Raw genomic sequence first — 21,846 nt, 5'->3', positions numbered from 1 at the left:
GAGTGCTTTCGTTGAACCATTTACTACTACAGTACAATTTGAGCATCCTACAAAGTAAAAAAGGGCTCAGAATTTCTATTTAAGGCTTTTTTTTTTTTTTTTCTTTTTTTTTCATTTCATTATTTGTTCCATTTTACTTATCTCTGCTAGCAAAAATTTTGAAAGTAATTTTAAAAGAAAATATTACATTGTTCTGAATGTTTAATTATCTTTTCATAAAAATAGCAACTTGTATGAAAAACCGTTTGCAAGATCGTACCATTTTCCAAAATAAGAGCATTATATTGCCAACAGGTTTTAAAGAAGTAAGTAAATGCATAAAAATAACAGAAGTATATACAATTTCTACATTCTTATTGAATCAGTCATCCTGTTTTCTTAAAGAATATCCTAAAAAAATTTAATATAGATAAAATTTTTAAAAGAGTTTGAAAGGTTTCAGATTTTACATTACGCCCCAAGGGGCGTTTTTTTAACGTTTTGTGAGTTACCTTTATTTATTAAATATCATGTTCTTCGCACTTAAACCATAACATTCAGTTCAACAGCGATACCGCAAAATGATTTTAAAATAAGCATATCTTTAGAATTTCCGGTACACAGACTCGCGCGCTGGAGATATGTTTTTCGTACACTGTTGCCATTCCTCGCTTTGAAATCGTTGAGTTTCTTAATCAAGAATTCTTTAATGTCTGACAAAATATGAAATAGATAATAAAGCCAATTCAAGATTCCAAATTTGGGCTTCCAGATCTCTTTATTCGCTGGAGGATTACGTTATTCACAACTGGATGGTTTAGGTACCGTTGTTTTATCACAATGCGAGAAACATGCATGCATTTATGTAGATTCTTCATTATTTAGTTTCTTTAAATATAATACAAGGCTGCATTAGTTGGTTACAACAGCTTGAAAAGTGAATCAACGCAGAAAGTGAATCGACGCAAAATGCCAAAATAAAATTAATAGCCTTTCTGTACTAACTCCCTATGGGTTAAAAATAAAATGTGAAAGCTTTTAGATTATATATTACTTCCGAAAGGGCGTTTTTTCATTTGCAGGCACATACTCGTTTCGTCGGCATTTGGGATAACGCCACTTTCAGCTAAAAATATTTAAAAACAACACATCTTTATAATTTCCGGTAGACAATCTCGTTCGTTGGAGATAAATTGCTTTTCCCTACACTGTAGCCACTTCGCTTTGAAATTGTTAGTCCAAAGGGATTTGAATCCCGAAGGACTATTAGTTTCGTTTTGGCATTTTGCGTCGGACTCATAAATGTCGGTTCACTTTTCAAACTGTTGCCACAAAATGTTAGAGTCCTGCATTATATTTGAAGAAATTAAATAATGAAAAATCTGCATAAATGTATGTATATTTCTCGTATTGTGATAAAACAACGGTACATAGAGTCATCGAATTTTGAATAACGTAATCCTCCAACGAATATGAGCATGTGGAAGACCAAATTTGAAATTTGAAATTTGTTTTATGATCGATTTCCTATTTTTTAAAACTTTGACGAATTTTTGATTAACAAACTCGAGGATTTCAAAGCGAGCAAAGGCAACGTTGTGCAGAAAAAACATTTTTATCTCCAGCGCGAGTCTCTGTATCGGAAATTCTAAAGATATGCTCGTTTTAAAACTATTTTGCGATATTGCTGTTGCACTGGATCTTATGGTTTAAGTGCGAGGAACATGATATTTAATAAAGAAAGGTAACACACAAAATGTTAAAAAACGCCCCTTTGGACGTAATTTAAAATCTGAAACATTTCAGATTTTTTTTTATTGAGTGTTTTAATCAAAAACTCGTTAAGGTTTTATAAAATATGAAATAGACAATAAAACACATTTAAAATTTGAAATTTTGTCTTCTAGGTGCTTAAAATCGGGTGGAGGACTTATGTTATTCAAAATTGGATGACTCTAGGTACCGTTGTTTTTTTTTTTACAATGCGAGAAACATACATACATTCACACAGATTATTCATTGTTTAGGGTTCATACCTTGATTAGTTTTATTAAGGGGCTGCTAACTTCTTATAAGCGATTAATTTCTTTAAATGTAATACAGGACGGTAATAACTAGTGGGAACACTTTGAAAGTGTTACATCGTATTTAAATGATTCAATGCAAAATGCTGTTTTGAGACTAATAGGCTTAATGGTCTAATTATTTTGCATTTTTTAATTAAAATATTAAAAATATTTCGCTGAAAAAATCGAATTGCTAAATTTCGTTCAAAAGAAACGTCAACACACGTGAAAAGAGCTTAAATAATGCAATAAAGATGTAACATCATTATCACTTTTATAAACGTAAGCTATAAAACTATTTGGGTATGAAGTATACCAAACAATTTTTATCAGTAAACAAGCCAAAATATTTTGATGTACCGTTATGTAAGAGGGATCTGCATATATAACCTATGAAGCAGACGATCTATCGTGACGAAAACCAAGAAGAAACAAAGCATTGTGAAAATGTAAAACATAACCATTGGGAAAATGAATCATAAATATCACAAGTATTTTTGTTTTTCTTTTCATAAATTTTAATCTTATTTCAAAACATTCTTGTAGAAAAATACTAGCTGCTGTATGGCAGCCTTTATCTGGCTTTTAAATGTACCGCAAAAATGCCTAAAGGGAACAAACACCAAATATTAAATTTAAACACTGCACAGAATTATCGCCCTCATTTTTCCGAGTGGCAACCGTGCTGATATCAGCAACAGTGATATATCAGAAACGATGGCTGCATGCCATTGTTGCTGATATAATGAGAGAGAATTATCGATTTGATGTGATTTCATCAAAAAACCATAAAATTTAAAAAAAAAATCTCATTTAAATTTTGAAAAAAAAAAAAGTAGCTTCGAAGTGCACTGTTTCTTGTCTAGATGCACCTATATACCAAATTTCGTAACCTTCGGTCTATTAGCTTACGCGCAGCGTGAAAGAAAGACCACACACAGACAGGCTCTTTCTTTTGTACATATAGATAAATAAAAGATTTCCGCAGGCTTCTTTAGAATTCGACAATGTAAAAAAGCTTTTAAATGTATATTAAATGTATAAAATTCATCATAAATTAACCATTTATTCTTCTGTGTACCAGATTTTCATGCGACTGCATATTTTTTCTCATATTGGAATTATATTTTTCAGTTTAAGGCCAAATACATTGCGTCGAATCCAATTATAACGGAAAGCAAGAAAATTCGAGGACTGTTCCACTTTTAATCTGTCAGTCCCAAGAGGGCTTCTTTGGATCCACAAATTTCATGGATCCTCATAGCGCAAACAAATTAAATGATCAAAACCGTTCCTGTATTACCTACATTACCTGTATTACCTGTATACCCGTATCCAGGATTTAAGCCCAATCTCAACCGCTTTCGCACCAACTGTATCGTCTGAGATATCGGACAACGTTTGTAAGTTTAGTGATGCAACTTTTATCGGGATGCATTCTATTATTTTCTGATAGTAAAATTATTTATAAGACATATTCCTAAAACATAATTTTTAAGACACACCAAAAATACTTTAAATAACCTTTTGTTGTTACCTTAATCAAAATTGTAAACATATAATTTTTGGTCTTTAACTGAAAGTTTATTTTTTCATCCAATGTCAGTCTTTTGACATGCATATTCTTGTAATAAATAAAATGTTAATTCAACATGCAAAAATATCTTATGATATCCTTCTACGGCCTATTAAATTCTATACACTTTTTGCTGCACTTCCATTAAACTTATTTTATCAAATTATTCGAAGTTAATTAACTGATCCCTCAAGACAAGCTGAAAATGACATCGAAACCGGAAATTTTGGAATTAAATATCCTGTCACGTTTTGTCATACTAAACTGCTCGTACTTAACTGCTAAACTTCATAAAATACAACAAAATATAAGTAATCTGTAGATCGAAGTTAGATTTCGTTATTTGTCGAAATTTTTTTCTAAATTTGGCATTGCCGAAACATGAATATTTTTGTTATTAAAAAACTGCTGTAATTGGAAGCATATGATTATGACTAACGACTGCGAAAATAAAAGTCCGGGTAAGGACTTTGAAACCAGGTAAGGGGTGGGTATACATGCATGTTTGGTATGGCAGGTTGCAACAAAAAAGGGAGATGCACAACTAGATGTCATAGCAAACTCATATACAAAGTTTCAAGATTTTACGGCTTATCAATTTTGAGTTATGCGAGATACATTCACACGTGCGTACGTACGTAGAGATGTCACGAAACAGCCCTTCTGAATCCATTTTAAATCCACTTTACAATACGTTTTGGAAAAATGTGTCCTTTATTCTGTCGGTACCTACAAAAGCCACACAAAAATAATCGTCCAAAGGGATTCGGAAACTGTCAAAATAAACATATTCGTTGAAGGGAAAGTTTCCGCGATTACAATACTTCCTTTATTTCGTACAAAGAAGCAAAAACTACCAAATGTTTTTATAATCACTTTAATTAAATACTTAAATAGATTTTTTAACCATTCCGAAAAATTAAGCTTAAACATTTACATTTGATTAAAACAACTGAACATCAGTTTTCTAGTAAAGAACCTTTTATCCTATAATACAAAATTAGAAAAAAAAATACAAGAGAATAAAATAATTTTATAGAAATAAAAATGTGTTACTAAAAAAATAACATTAAAATATTTTCCGTCATTGACATCTTAATGGCAATGTGATCCGTTAACAAAACTCAGAAAAAAATATTAACTGATTAAAATTAATCACAAAAATGTTCTTTTTAATAGATCCCGCAAAAAAGTAAATAATTTCGCTCTCTTCAATAATTTTAAATCCCAAAGAAACTATGAAATAATTAAAGTGAAGTATTAAAAACGTGTAAACACATTTCAGATTTCATAACAACTCTGAAATATTCTGCCATTAAAAAAAAATCCAGTATGTTTTTTCTTATATTTTGCATTCACTTTTAGCAAATAATAAAAATGATCAAAGAATAAAATGTAATAAGAATCCAATCAGTGAGGTTTTTATCGGTCAAAGTTTTAATAATTAATTCTCTAATCATATTTAAAGTTGCGTAATTAAATGGCACTGAATTACACTCAGTCATTAACATTTTATATAAGCAGAATACAAATGAATTTTGATAGTGTAAAATAATTCTTACTGTTTTATAATTGTATAAAATAACTCTGATTTTTTGATTCAAACTCACCTCCTTGAAGCTCTCAGATGGGTTATGAATTAATAATTGCAACATACCTCCTTGAAGTAGAATTCCATTTCGATACCACTTCAACTTTGCCGCAGGCTTACTGTGGCGTGCTATACATGTAAGTGCTATCCTTTCTGCTTCCCTGACCTCTAAAGTGCTACCATTTACATGATTTTGAATTTCCAGCTTCTTTGGTGGCACTGCAAAAGAAAAGTAATAGATAAAAGGGAGCCGAAATTTAAAATGTTTTTACATTTTTAATTACTTTATCAATGAGTCTAATACTGTATTCACAGTATTATATCAGAGTATATGTATTCACAGATTTCAATTATTTCCATGAAAACAATTTTTACTAGGTGTTTTATTAGATTTTGTAGACATACTTTTTAATGTAAATTAATGTAAACTTAGATGTTTTTATATAACCAGCCGAACAATATATTTCACAAATATTTCTAAATGATAAAATGTTTAATGGTTCGGAGATATATGTTCAAAATGGCATGTTAGAACCAACAAATAAATGTTAAAAATTATATACATTTTAAAATACATATCTGCATTTATGAGAATTTGAACTAACGACCTTGAACTACCATCCACACACATTTTTCTTCGTGATTAATAATCTCGGTTTCATTTTATTGTTTCAAGAGCAGAAAATTTAAATTTCATGACAAAAGGAAATGCTTAGTAAAAAAATAAATCTAAAAGCTTTCAGATTTTATATAACGCCCAAACAGGCATGTTTTTCATTTACAGACAATATACGTTTCGACAGTATTTGAACTAAAAATATCTATAAACTGCACATCTTTAGAATATCCTATAGACAGTCACGCGGCGCTGGAGATAAAAATGTTTTATTAATTATAGCGTTGCCACTGCTCGTTTTGAAATCGTTGAGTTTTTTAATTAAACGCTCTTTAAAGGCTCTTTAAAGTTTTTAATTAAAATTTCAATTAAAGTTAACTTATTAAAGTTTTTAAAAAAGTGAAAGAGACAATAAGACAAATTTGAAATTCACGATTCGGTCTTCGGTGCGCATATTCGGGTGGAGCACTACGTTACTCAAAATTTGGGGGCTCTAGCTATCGTTATTTTTTCCAGTGCGAGAAACATAAACACATTCATGTAGATTCTTTATTATTTAATTTCTTTAAATGTAATACAGAGCGATAATATTGGGTGACATTAATTTGAAAAGTGATTCGACGCAAAATGCCGTTTCAAGATTAATAGCCCTTCTGGGATAACACTCTTTTGGGCTAAAAGTATAATAAGAGATAATGAAAATAATAAATATAATTTATTTTAACAAGTTTCTCCAACAATTTTTGTTTCAAATTTATAAGCATACAATATACCTTTAACTGCTCAGATAAAAAATCAATAGAATCCCTTTATAAAAACAATAAAGTATAATACTAAGAGAAAAGTAAAAGAAAATTCATTTTCTTTTCGTAAAGGTTATTACCATCTGTTTAGAATGAGTTCTTTATCATTATTCGAGTAAGTAAATCGATGGTTTACTGTAAGAAAAAGTTCAGATTAAAATTTAAGATTAATAGTACCTACAGTAAACTTAAGGTACTAGCATAGCTGACGTTTTGCAGAAAAGGGTACATTACATTATTACAAGCATTGCATCTCCCGAAATTGCCTTTAAAACTGTGCTCACGTATACGGAAATTCACCTAAAACAGAAACCTCCCAGGAAAAATTCTTTCCCAGCTAGATAACAGAGAATGTCTGGCTTCGACTTCAAAGCGAATTTCCTGATTACGTGCTTTGACTGTCGAAGAATCCACCAGCACCAAAAAGCTACCAAATGCTCAACTTCATTTTATCGAAGATGCGCTGATTAGTGTTCAAGTAAATGCGGGTGATGTGTCAGCCTTACGGATGGTTGTGTTATTAAGTCGCGGGATCGTGCTTCCTGATCTTTAGTTGTTGGAGAATACGCGTTATTAATCACTTCAGAGGAACTCCTGTCACTCGGAAGCAGATATGCTTCTCAATCTGTTTTAGAAACGCAGTTGTAAAGTCGTGGAAGATGGTGTATAATCATGATAGCAGAGCGATTCTCAGGGAGAAACTTGATTAATGGATTTCGACATGCCTTTGCTTTGTTCTCGTTCAGCTCACGCAAAGGTATTTTTCAGTCTATATCTTTGGGTGTCATTTCGCGTGAATATTTTGGTTTTTCTTTCTGTCGAGGAAGTAACACAACAGAGGAATGTATGTTAATTGATTTACAAAGTGTGAAAATTAAAGCAGACTGATTACAAATTAGTGTTAAGACCAAAACTACGCCGTTCTTGACAAACACCTATTATAAATTTTACTTCTGGTATGTTTTAATCACACGTGCTCACATATGAAGAAGATTCCAGACATTATTAGGTTTGAATTAACTTATGCTTTTATAACTTATATATAAGTTAAAGCAGTTGTATTTTTTGTAAGTTATAAACGCATAAAATATTTCAAAAGTTGTTTTCTTGTTTTGTTTTTTTGTATAGCAATAAACAAAGAAATTTCTAATTGCTGCGCCGACCACTAGACTGACCCATTACTATCGCTGTACTTCACTGTAATATATATTTTGTATTGATTTATTTAGTTTACTATTTTTAATAGAATTGTTATTAAATTGTTTCATTTACACGTGCAATGCTGCATGCGACTTATCTGAAGAGAAAGCTACGCCTGGGAAAAGTAAAAATACAGGAGCATACGCATTTAATAAATAGATATCTCGCAATTGGACGATTTTGCTTTCGGGAAAAATCGAGAAAATACCACACTATGCTCGTTGTGATTAAAAAGTTTCTAAAAGCCAGAAGAAGAACGTCTCAGCTCAGTTTGTTTAGAAAACTGCTGTTGTTTATTGTAGCAAATTTGCGGTGAAATCAGATTAGCTTTCTTTATTCTAAATTAAGTTCTGTTGAACGTTTGAGTAGTTTAAAAGATAACTACTGTGAGATTTTGCAATATTATACGAATAACTGAGGAAATTTAAACATTTTGTTTTATTCGTTGTGATAATAATAAATTTTATTCACTTTTCATCGAACTTGTGTATTCACTTTATTACGAACCCGTTCGCAAGCAACACATTTTGGTGTCAGAAGTGGGATAATGAATGCCAATAACAAGAAACATGGTAACAAGAGACATAGTAGGCCGCCAGATTCGGGCACCACAAAATGTTTCAGATCTGGAGCAACAACTGATGAATGCCTGGCATAATGTGTCGCAGGATGACATAAGGAATCTCTACCACTCCTTGCCTCGACGAATTCAAGCATGCACTGCCGCCAGGGATGGTTTGACCAACTACTAATTTGAACTGTCAATGGGTGGTTGTGAGCCGTGAACAGGTACCTTGATTTTTAGATACAAACCTTGATTTTTTAATCATTTTATTACCTGTGTATGAGCTATACACATATTCAATTTCATCAAAACAACCACTTCCTTCATGGTGTATCGATTTTTTTTTTTTTTTTTGGAAAAGAATGTACATCAGACGAACATAAATTGGTAGGGTTTATATTTATTTTAACTAACATTTATTTTAAGTTTAAACTATCTTTCCTGTCAAGCCTTACTTTCCCCTGGAATTGCCAATGCCAGAGTATGTAAATTTTAGTAGAACGCGCAAAGTATTCAAATTGTCAGCGGAAGTAATCTGAGTTAAACAGAAGGGAAACGAGTTCGAAAGTGTGCTTTCTTGCTTCACGAGTGTGGAGGTTGCTAGGTAGAAAGTTAAGAACCGCGCGTTTCGGCCTGCGTGCTTGCCTCGGCAGATAGTTGAATCTTTCAACTTAATATTTAGAAGTTTGCTGAAATATCAGCTGTATCTCAGAATGCGGTTAGGTTAGTTACGTTTAGAGAGCCTCGTAGGTAGTAACTTGTTATTATCTCTTTTTAGCTTCTTATTTTTATTTTACCGCCGGGTCGGCGTAGTTTCTGAGCGTCAAGATCACGCATCTGTAATTTCTAAAGTTGAATAAAAAGGGATTTAAACGCTCTCAAGACTTTGTGTACTTTCCAGTTCATAGCAGTCACCACTATTGTTGCGTGCAGGTTGGGGCCGCGCACATTACAAATTAATATTCATGTTATGATGCAATGTATAAATAAACGCACTGGACGTTAATCTCATGAATTCAGGTTAAAAATAGAAAGACCACAAAGAATGGATTATCAAAAACTGGGGGAGCGTCTGTGGACAGTTACTGACATACACTTGAAAATACAAATATATTTCTTTCAATAAATATAAATTTCTGATAAAACTACTCATACTTCATTATAAATGTTTCACTAGACACCCCTACTTTACACGAGATTTAAAATTTGAACATAAATTAATCCCATATAATGCAATGTTATTTAGACATTGCTACTTAGAATTGTTATTTAGAATTATGACATTGTTATTTAGAATCATGGCAATATAAAACATGGCAGTTTACGACGAGAAAGATCTCTAAGATCTTATTTTATTTAATTATATCTTTCGTTTATTTCACCAGCAGATGTTACCTATAATTATCAAAGTATAATTAACCCAAATATATATGTATTTGAAATTTACACTCTTATCTGTGACACACTTAGATAATTTACAGACTTTAAGGCCACTCATATACTTCCTTTTGAATTGTTTGAATTTGTTTCCTATTGTCTGACGGATTGTATGTCTGCATGTAGTCAGACATGATGCAAAGACCATATAGTATTCATTAAAAACAAAATTCATGAAGTATATTTTGTGATTATTAATAGCTATAGCTTGTACAGTTTCTTGTGGTTAAATACTTTTAATAGATCTTGTATTAAATGAATCTCAGGTTAGTACAAAACCTTTCCAGAAATCAAACGATCCAAAAAAGATTCACTTATTATCAAAAAAGATTTCCAGCTTTGGTTCTGAAACTAGACTCAACTCGTAATTATAAATCATATCCTTTATGATCCTCCCTTCCTCTAATAACGACAACAAATTCACTTCCTACTTTCAGCGCTATGCGGAATTCTTGAAAATTTTCTCCATTGTTATTCATAACTGTTCTGGTACAACAATTCGAAAAGTTTGAGCCTTCGACGATTTTGGTATAATTCCCAATTCATGGAGTGATCCAAATCGTCGAATTCTAAAGACCAATCCAAATGCGAGCTATTATCTTTGGTTCTAAAGCCATTATCAAAGTACACGCTCTGATTTCTGAGTTGAATTAACCACAAACGCCTTTGCCATCGTGGCCGTGGATGTGCTGTCAATAGAGTGGGGAGTTTCCATTCAGACGGCGATTTTGATTCGGCTTTAATGGAGCACAAGCAGATCAAGGGATATGTGTATTGGGATGGAAGGCGAACTCTGGTTGCTTTCATTTGAAATGCGGGTGGACCCTCTGGTCGAATGACCGCCTAAAGAATCGTGAGATTCAACTGCCGCACCGAATAATTAAATGCGCTTTCCAAATTGCCAGATTTCACTTATGGGAGAGATTATATAAATCATTGCAGGCTGCTATCCTAGAACGTATTTTAAGTATTTATGGAATCAAGGATTCTTAACTGTTATTATATAATAATATTTCTCACGAATACATCAAATATCGAAGACCCTACTCTTTATTGATTCAGCTCCATATTATGCACACTTGAGATTTCCTTTGTGCTATTTAGGACCGCAGTTACTGAATTATGAGCATACAAGCTTGGGCGATGGTTTAGACATCTGCGCAATCTTTGTGTTTGGTGTACTAAAGTTGCTGTGGTTCTCAGTATACCAGGGAATCCTATGAATGGTAGAAAGTCTTAGAACACACAAATCGTGAACTTTATTAAAAAAAAAACAAATCCCAGAGCTATAAATCGCCTAACGAAGAAAACTTATATCAAGGTGAATGACAGTTTTCTTTGATCAATGATTAACTATATTATAAAATAAACAAATAACAGTATAATATAGCACAAAATTATTAACTTGTAACTTGATTTTTCTTTAAAAGGTTAAACTAGCTTTTTATGTAATATGTGTCAACAATATAAAAAGCATTTAATATATATGTTAATCAAAAAAAGATGGAGCTAATATTTTTGAAGCTAATAATGTAATATATTTGATACAATAGAATTTTCGTAATTAATTAACAACTTAAGATATCTCTAGACTTCGTATTTATTTCTTCTTCTCTGCAAATTACCACTGCACCAACATATTTACAGAAAATATTTTCTTAAATTTTCTCACAGTAATTATTAATAACACATTATTGAATATATTCGCTCTGTATATTTTATTATTCAAACTTTATGGCAGATCATTCACATATGCGATAATAATTTGAACTAAATATCATTAATTTTAAATTTACTGCGACATACTATTCAAACAAAGGGAGGCAGATGAGAACAGCGGCAGCATAGGTCTTAACAGCTGTAGAGGGAGAAATCAGTCTTTTTGGGGACCAAAAATGGCGCGAATTCTTCATTTATAGGAGCTGTTACGCAACATGTCCGAATGTTCTAGGACGGAAATTCTGAAATTGTGGAAAGTTAATTAGAGGTTAATTAGAGGTTCGCGCAGAGCAAAGCCATCGTATTTTTTATATTTCAAAAAATTTCTCACTCTCTCTTAGTAGGACAACATTTAAAACTGTTCAATATTTATTTTTTACTTAAAAACTGACTTAAATATTTCATGGCATAAATATGTACAAACAATAGTGTCAGAACACTGACTTTCTTTTACATCTACTGAGTAGTATGACTTTGCTATTTCATGTATAATCAACACTTACTCAACCAGCGTCAGCGCGTAAGCAATTTCAAAAATTCAACTATAACTAAAATTTTTATGTAATATAAAATTATATATAACATTTTAAATTATATCATAGATAACATTTTGTTCCTATACTGAATTTAAAAGTTTAATTTTGCTCGTACAACAAAAACTTATCATTTGAGGAGAAAAACTGTCCCTTTTTGCCTTTCTCAAACACAGAACTGATTAATGATATGCATTTCTAGAAACAACTCTTCTTCGGTTGTAATTCATTGTTTCATTCCTCTTAAGCGTGAAATAGTTCAAGCATTTCATAATACATTCATTTAAAGTCTTGCATGTATATCCTCAATCTTTCTCATAGTAAAGTAACGTTCGTTTATGTGCAGTTGTATTCTTTACATGAAAGCGATCAATCATGAAAGCGATGAGAATTAAGGAATGACTCATGATGATGAAATTTTAATATAACTCTCATTATTTTTCCAATGAATCATCCATTGAGAAGAACTTAGCAAGCAGAAGAATCTATAATCGACATTCGCATTCAAATGAGAAAACAGTGTTCTGGAATTTTCCAATTAACTAGCAATATTTTAGCAGCATTCGAGATATAAAATAAAGTAGACAAAATATCAGGACTAAAACAGATACCGTAGTCCATGTTGAACTCTGAAAATTCGATTGTCTCTCTCTTTATACGTGTAATAAACAGGATAATATTATCTGTTATGCAAAGATTCCGGTTTCAGGCTTAATTCTAAAGCTTCATTCACACTGGTACGTTAGCGCAAAAAGCGGAAACACAGAAAAAAAAAAATGCTTTCCGCACATATAAGTTCTCATCAGGGCGGAAACCTTTGCTTTAAACATTGTCATAAGCGCACATCAGATGGCTCTTCATATCGCAATCTGGGGGAGAACATGAATTTTTATGTGGTATTTTCTCTTTTAAGGTTACATTTTAAAATTAAAATTGATTCAATTTCTGCTAGAATAAAACTTAATTTACTTCTTGCTTTACGTCTGAATAGAAAACAATGGTTTATATAATTATCTGAAAAGATGACTGCAGCAAGGACATCCAAATAATTTAACTGAAGAAATGCGCTTGAAAAACATCGAAATTTCTTTTCATTACTTTCGCATGACGGCTTATCAGTTCCACGAATTTTTAGCTCTCGTTGAACTATTTATCCAAAAGCAAAGCACTAACTTCTGTCCGAATATCGCAGAAAATAATCGTTTAAAAGATAGGAATATGATATCCCAGTAAAGGATCGTTGCATACATCTAATTTACTCTAGCTATGAATTTTATTAAATGAAAATTAAAAATGTTTCATTTTATACTATTTTAGAGGAAAAAAAAAGTTTTTTTAAAAAGCTTTCATGTGGTAGAGCAGCATAAAAGTTTTTGACAATGTGCTAACTTCTCTTAAGATATTTGGCTTAATTAATGTAATAAAAATTATGTTTTGTTTAAATGTGTGTAAGTTTTATAGGATTACTAAAATAAATATCACACTTGAAAAAAAAAGAAAGAAAACGTTAATAAACAATAGAAATTTTTTAAAAAAATGTTTGAAAAATATTTTCTGCTTTAAAAAAAAGAACACATTTAAAAAAACTTGGAAAACGTTAATAAACAATAGAAATTTCAAAAAGTTTTTAAAAATAGGTTTTCTTCCTCATGTACGTTTCCTCCTTATGATCTTTTTACGTGTTTGTTTTTACTTTAATTTCTTCAGTTAGTCACCCATATAGTAATGGAGAGCCATTGTCTAAAGTTTTATTTTATAGAATCATTTTTTTTTAACTATTTGAAACTGGCGTGGCAAGCGGCCCGTTGAAGTTGAGTCGACTCGTGTGGTCTCCAGTCGTCCCAAAAATACCACATATGAGCTCGCTTCTGATTGGTTACCGTTTTCCACTCGAACGGGTGATCACGTTGGTGTGAATTATCCTTAACTGTTCTGCGATTTCTACCAGACAAAAATGTAGAGAAAATAGAGGCTAGACTGTAAAACTCAGAAGACAATAAAAGTTAAACGATTAGTTACGAATAGAGGATCCTTATGCCTTCTGTGTATGTTGTAGAAAGATAGAATGCTTAGCAGCAGGGATATAGTCTAGAGCTACGGGAGGGTGCATTTAAGGATGTCTCTTTGCGAGTGAATTGTCGGAAAGCATTTCGTTGTACGAACTGGCAGCTTTGGGGGGCTAAGGAGCTCGACTTCAAGCAAAGCGTCATTCATTGTTTAAATGGTCCTTGGACTCTAAAAGAAAACGAAGGTGTAGATAAACCAATTATTTTCTTGAGAGGTTTTGTTGTTACGGTACGTAAAAGTGGTTGGAGACATCTCCTTGAGAATGAGATGAGAAAAAATCCTACTCGCCTGTTCTTGGAGCGATGGTAGGAAAAGACGCGGCGTTTACTTTTAATTGCTGCATTGCTATAATTGCTTAAAAAGGTTTTAGTTGACGGAGATTGACAAAGTAAGTTTAAGTGAGGCTTAAGTTCAAGTGCATCAGAAGATTTTTTATTAATAATTATGTCAGGAGTTAAACAGGAAATATATTACCGAAAATACTGATTTTGTCTTTCGGATTTTAGTTTTGGCTTTGCGTTAGATCAGAGGTTAGCAATATGAAGAAGAAATGAAACAAAAGTATGAAATTTGTGGATGATGACTAGAAGGTATGAAAATGGCTGAGAAAGATCCCTGTAGTGCGGTGATGACTCTCGAGCATGTGCGAGATAAAAAAAAAAAAAAAAAAAAAAAAAAAAAAACTTAGGAAAGATGTACCGATTTCATGAAAGATGATCAGTTGTATTGAATAATTAAGTGCAATGATGAAGAAAAAGGACATGAATTCATAAGTCCTCTGAGAAGAAAATGCGATAATCTATGGTATGGTTGGTATTCTTGACACAATGTAGTTAACGCGAAGAAATGCTTAAATTTTGACTCCAGAAGTAATGATCAACTGAAACTGTGTCTTCGGAGCTATTCCTTAATGGGTGAACGAAGTAAAAAGGTGTGTCAGTATTCAAATTACTGATTTAGCGACTTAGAATATCAGCGTCTGGCTTCGACTGATGATGTGCGATTATCCGGCGCTGTATTCATCTTTACGTAGTAGTTTACATAGACTTTTCCAGACTAAGCTAGTGACTTAGTATATCGGCTTCCTAATGTTATGAAGTGTAAGAACTGTATACAATCCTGTATACAAAGGTTAATAAAGAGATTGTTCCGAACTGACATTTAGCGCGATAGAGAGGAGTGTTCCCCTCTACGAACAGTAACAAACAGTATTAGAAACTGTGACTGAGTTGAGGCCAGGTTATATTAGTTCATTTGCAGTTGGACTATCCATATGTTATCCTTCAGCATCACGCAAGTTTCTTTTAGATTCTAAATTCGAATTCTCATATGAGTTTAGTTGATTATGTAAATCTGAATTTTTTTAATACATTAAAACGTTTAGGCCCAAGATTAAGATAGAAACCATTATTTGGGAGTTTAGTGTGAATTTAATATGTTAAAGGGGTACTTAGGGACTTATATATAATAATGAAAATTTTTGTAGTTATCTTTAGTGTTTATCTGTCTACTACAGTGCACTAAAAGAATTTTAAATGGTGTTACCTAAGCGAACCTTGGTAATAAAAGTCTCTAAGGTTGTAAAGAGTCAAAATGGAAGAAAGAAATTTCGAAGAAAGATTAACTATTGTATTTATCTATATTTGTTCATAAATATTTACGAAATTTTACTAGGCAACACATCGTTGATGGGCGCAGATGTGGAAGAATAACAAAGAAATATATCAAGTCATACTGACACTTTGTGGATTAAAAAAGAAGTGGCTTGCAGTCATGGTAAATTTGTAGGGTTTATATTTATTTTAACTAACATTTATTTTAAGTTTAAACTATCTTTCCTGTCAAGCCTTACTTTCCCCTGGAACTGCCAATGCCAGAATATGTAAATTTTAGTAGAACGCGCAAGGATTCAAATTATCAGCGGAAGTATTATGATTTAAATAGGAAGGAAACGAGTTCGGTGTGTGATATTCTTACTTCACGAGCGCGAAGGTACTTAGCGAGAAATTGAAGAACCCCGCGTTTCGGCCTATGTGCTTGGCGGGAAGTAGTGTTAATCGTTCAAGTGAGCTTCAAGTCTGCTGAATTAGCAGAAGTATTGTAAAACGCGGTAAGTTAGTTATTTTAGAGAGCCTCGTAGTTAGAGTCTTGTCTTTAAGTTCTTTTCAGGTTATTATTTTTATTTGACCGCCGAGTTGGCGCCGTCTGTAAGCGTCAAGAGCACGCAATTGTAATTTATTACGTTGAATAAAAAGGGACTTAAACCCTTTACAAGACTCTGTGTTTTATCCTGTTTTCACAGTCACCCCTTGGTTGCGTGCAAGTTGGAGGCGCGCAACGTTACATTGGCGCCCGAACAATTATCGAACTGAAATGGCCGAAAACTGGATGGAAGCCGCTGGACAACACCGAGAAATGACAAGCCAGTTAGAAGGATTTGGATACCTGGTCCAGACTTTGAGAGCGTCAATCAAGCCAAACGCCCATTTCGACGGAAAAAATTCGGTGGCGGTATTTCTAGAAGGTCTAGAAAACCACTTTCAGCTCTACCCTGTTCCCGAAAGACAAAAAGTTGCCATCGCCTCATCAGCACTAAGAGGACAGGCCGCGCTATGGTGGAAAAACATAGGCAAATTTTTATTAGGGGAATTTGGAAGCCAGACATATATATTTGAAAATTTCAAAAAATCGTTAGTAAAGGCCTTCCCCATAGTGAAAGATCGCGCACGGCTGGAAGCCGAACTATATAGTTTCTATCAACGGGATATAGCACAATTGACGGACTTTATTTTACGAAAAATTAAGCTAACGGATATGCTGTATGGGAAGAAACATAGGCAAATTTTTATTAGGGGAATTTGGAAGCCAGACATATATATTTGAAAATTTCAAAAAATCGTTAGTAAAGGCCTTCCCCATAGTGAAAGATCGCGCACGGCTGGAAGCCGAACTATATAGTTTCTATCAACGGGATATAGCACAATTGACGGACTTTATTTTACGAAAAATTAAGCTAACGGATATGCTGTATGGGAAGAAACCCGATGCGGAGATTATTGAAATAATATTACCAAGATTGTTACCCGCTGTTCAAGACTACTTTGAAATTAGAAACCCAAGCACATTGCAGGAACTCTTCGAATTGGCGGTGAAGTTTCAAAATCGCAGAATAGCGGAAAAAGCGAGAGGGGCAACGTATTCTCAAAGTACCCGAAGGAAATCTTCAAAGGAGGAAACCAGAAATGGAAATCGCTCTTATGGGGGGAAAAGCTATCAAGCTAACGCTTCGAAACTCGAAGGTCAAGGCCCAAAAAGAAAATTTGAAAATAAACATCCACGTACCCAGAAGATACAGATTGAAAGGAAAGCTTTAAACGAGTAGAGGGGCCTGTGAAAGGGAGGGTCCAGACCCCGGAAGTTTTAAAAAAACCCTCAAATAGACATTTAAATACGGTCATCGTAAAAAACTCACAGCTACCAATTATACAAGTCCTGGTTGGCGATGTACCAGTAGAAGCCCTCATCGATACAGGAGCAGAAGGAAATTTTATGAGTGAAAATTTCTTCAAAAAGAATTTTTATAGGGTACGATTATTTAAAACCAAAAATACGGAAATTATAGCGGCGCAAGGAAAAACATGTCACTGCATCGGGAAATTATCATTAAACTTACAGGTAAAAGAGGAAAGTCTCAAAGTATTAATTTTTGTGGTGAAAGATCTGCAACATTCTCTTATTTTAGGTATGGAGTTTTTAAGGGCCGCGAGGGCCAAATTAAATTTTCAAGATAGTTCCGTGGTGTTGGAGATGGACCAGAGGGTGGTGGAACCTGTGGAGACACCGCAATTGGACCTTAGCCATCTGAATGACCATGATGAATGAAAACTAAATAGCATAACTAAATTTCCAGTTTACCCTTTGCCGGTTATAGACGAGATCATTAGACAGATCAAATCGACGAGATATATGTCTACTTTGGACTTAACGTCTGGCTACTATCAAATAGCTATGAGACCCGAAGATATACATAAAACCGCGTTTATAACAAAATCGGGCACTTATGCATTTTTACGCATGCCTTTTGGGTTGTGTGGGGCCCCATCAACATTCCAGAGAGCTATGGACATTGTTCTAAAGCCTGTCCTAGGAAAGTCAACTTTAATTTATCTAGATGACATAATTATAACGAGTAGTACGTTGGAACAACACATTAATGATCTAGAACAAGTTTTTAAATTATTAAAAGAGGCCGGTCTTACAATTAACGCCTCAAAATGCAAGTTCGCAACTAAAGAACTTAAATATCTCGGTTATAAAATTTCGCAAAAGGGTATAGAAACGCAAGATTCAAAAATAAAAGCTATTAAGAATTTCCCACCGCCAAGAAACTTTCTTCTTTCCTTGGATTATGTTCTTACTATCGATCTTTCATAAAAGATTTCGCTAATATTGTTGAACCACTCTTAGTAATCAAAAGAAAAAGGGCTAAATTTACGTGGACAGCGGAAGCTAACACAGCTTTTGAAAGATTAAAAGAAGCGCTCATTAATGCCCCTGTTTTAAAATTCCCGGAGGGGGACGAAAACCTGGAAATTGCAGCAGATGCGTCAGACTATGCGGTGGGTGCGGTTCTTATGCAAAATAACCATCCGCTGGCATTTTTTAGTAAAACGTTGAATCAGACACAAAGGAATTATACAGCTACAGAAATAGAAACATTAGCCGTATTAATGGCTGTACACAAATTTCGAGTTTATTTCGGCAAATCGCCAGTAACAGTCTTTTCGGATCATGCGGCTGTTGGTAGACTTTACTCGGGGAAAAACCTAACGCCCAGGTTAATAAGATGGGCTTTAAAACTCCAAGAATATAATATCACAATAAAATATAAACGGGGTAAGGAAAACAATGTAGCTGACGCACTTTCTCGTATAAAACTGGACGATGAAGGAAATGAACTTAAATGCGCTGTGTTGACTTCAAAAATTTTAGATTGTAGAGATACGGTTATTACTGAACTGAAAGCTGATCCTGAATTTGGAAATATCTATGCTTATTTGAAAGACCCCGAAAGCTTTGAGCATACAGATATCGATGCGATAAGAAATAGAGCAAAAAACTATGAAATAATAGATAATTTATTATTTTATACGAAAACAACAAACGAAAATCTTGAGTATAAGCCAGTCATCCCAGCCTCGCTTCGATTAAGCATTTTGAAGGAGTTTCACGAAGCAAAAACAGCGGGCCGCCTAGGGGTCAGAAAGACTTTAAAAAGGGTACGCGAGGCGGTATATTTCCCGCAATTATACAAAATAGTAACGGCGTATGTCAGGTCCTGCAATCAATGTCAGTTAATAAATGATATTAATTACAGCCCGGCCGGGTACTTAAATAGCATTCGCGCTACATTTCGGAATGAAATTTTAGGCATAGATCTTCTTGGTCCCTTTCCCCAGAGCGAGTTAAATAAAAATCGTTTTCTTTTAATAATAGTAGATCATTTTTCAAAATGGACAGAAATTGTTCCACTTAAACGCGCGTCAGCCAAAACAGTCGCAGATGCATTCTTACACAGATACATTTTAAAATACGGTGCACCGATAAAAGTCATTAGCGATAACGGAAAACAATTCATTAGTCAAATATTTGAAAACATATGCAATGGACTTGGCATACGCCATATCAAAATGGTTCCGTATAGACCACAGGCTAACATAGCAGAAAGAGTTAATAAAAATATAGTAAAAATAATTCGCAGTTACGTGAGCACACATCACAAGCGCTGGGATGGCTACATAAATGAATTAGCTTATGCTTTAAGAACGGCACATCATGATACTACGGGAAAAACTCCAGCAGAATTATTTTTAGGCAGAAAATTAATTACGCCTTTAGATAAATTATTCTTTGTGCAACAAAGAGAGCAGGAGTTTAAACAAAAAGATGTGCAAAAGTTGATTGATCAGGCGCTTAAAACCTCGGATACGGCACGAAATAGGCAGAAAATATATTATGATAGAAAACGCCGTGAAGCAGATTTTAAAGTTGGGGATAAAGTATTGAAGCGGAAATTTTCTTTATCAAGTGCCCCAGACAATTTTACGGCAAAGCTAGCTCCAAAGTTTGAAGGCCCCTATGTAATTCAGGAAATCAAAGGAGTAGTCTTATATCTTAAGAACGAGAGAGGGGAAATCTGTAAAGCAAGTCCCGACCAGGTGAAAAAATACTATAATCCAAATGATTTTGAAATCCTTAAAAGTTTCTTGCAGGACTCAAGTCTAAACGAAGTAGAAGGTCCAGAGACTACAACAACTATTCCACCACCCAAGAAACAGAGAACTGAAGAGAGACCTAGCACTTCTACAACCCGGACGTCGGTATCAAAAAGAAAAAATAATTTTCAAACTCCAGCGTTTAAGAAAAACAAAAATACAGATGCACCGGGTAAAGAAACCGTGGTAAAGAGAAAAACACCACCTACAAAGGATTGCAGGAAAAATTATACATCAAGGAGAACGCGCACACGGCCACAGAGTCAGGTGCCAGCAAGGCCGCCGTTCCGGAAACTGAAACGGCAACAGGAGGCACAAAAATACGAGGAACAGAAAAAATTCAAGAAGGACTCCAGACCGGAGGACGTCAAGACCAGCCGTCCCAGGGAAAAACGGAAATGCCAACAACCAGACGATTACTCCGCCAAGAGGCCAGCATGTAGAGGACGCAAAAGAAAAAGGAATGTGGACGATACTCGGAGGGCAATAAGGAGAAGATTAACATCCATGAAACGTCTAACTTGGGATCAATTCTGCCAAAAACGAATGACGGAGTTTCAAGCATCGAAAAGTCAAAGATAAGTTAAAACCTTCTATAAATTTTTCTTCTGTTTTGTTCCGAAATGTTATGCATAAGTACGAAGTTCTATGTTTTGACGAAAGTCAATATGTCTCGGTTGAGACTTAGTTTTGTTTTACTTTATTTAGTTAAGGCAAAAATATTATTTTCTTCAAGTGTAAAAGCTAAAAACAAGCATTTTCTGTTGGTCGAAAGACTAATTCTGTTATGTTAAAGCCAAAATTTGGCCGAAGATAAAAATAACTTCGTATTCTTGTATTAATAAGAATTTTAGTTTCAGTGCCGCCAGCTTGGCGAAGAATGAGTAAAGTAAAAATTTATTTTCTCTTATTCATTTTATGGTAAATTGTAAAAATCATATGTATTAAAATTTTGTAAATGTACATAAATACTTGAATGTTATGTAAAAGTAGAATTTAGTCTAGAAGCTAAAATTGTAGATGCTAAAAGTGAATGCTTAAAAGCAATGAAGTCAAAATTTAAGTATTAAATTGTAGATAAAGACATGCTTTAGAGCGAAAGCCTGCATGTTTAAAGATGAATGAGGGGGAAGTTAGAATGAATGTGTTTTGTAGGGTTCTCCACCTACATTTGAATTTTTAAGAATATTAAAGTAGCTCATTGAGTTGTAGAATATCGAGTAAGGTGTGTCTATTTGGTCGTTGAATTCTAACAAATCATGGTGGTTAGGGGAAGTGTTGTAAGACTAAAACACGAATATTCCCGTTTGACACCACACACGGTGGAGAGCCAGGGTAAAATTAAATTAATGCTTGAAAAATTGAATGAATGTGAAGTAAGCAATAACTAAGAAAAACGAATCGTTAAGAACAAAAATT

General features: G+C 33.6%; 1 protein-coding gene across 1 annotated transcript in view; it reads right to left on the bottom strand.

Moving 5' to 3' along the window:
- LOC118191999 (nephrin-like) overlaps positions 1–21,846 on the bottom strand; it is a 916,450-nt gene that overhangs the window by 452,321 nt on the left and 442,283 nt on the right. The window contains exon 5 of the mRNA XM_085814264.1: positions 5,279–5,431. Coding sequence (XP_085670390.1) covers positions 5,279–5,431 — 153 coding nt within the window. The remainder of the gene's footprint in view (positions 1–5,278; positions 5,432–21,846) is intronic.

The sequence above is a fragment of the Stegodyphus dumicola genome, chromosome 1 (assembly GCF_044657685.1).
Source record: "Stegodyphus dumicola isolate Sdum_Otavi_A_Nest chromosome 1, ASM4465768v1".
NCBI classification, from domain to species: Eukaryota; Metazoa; Arthropoda; class Arachnida; order Araneae; family Eresidae; genus Stegodyphus; species Stegodyphus dumicola.
The sequence above is the reverse complement of the archived record's forward strand: the minus strand, read 5'-3'. Positions and strand labels throughout refer to the sequence as shown.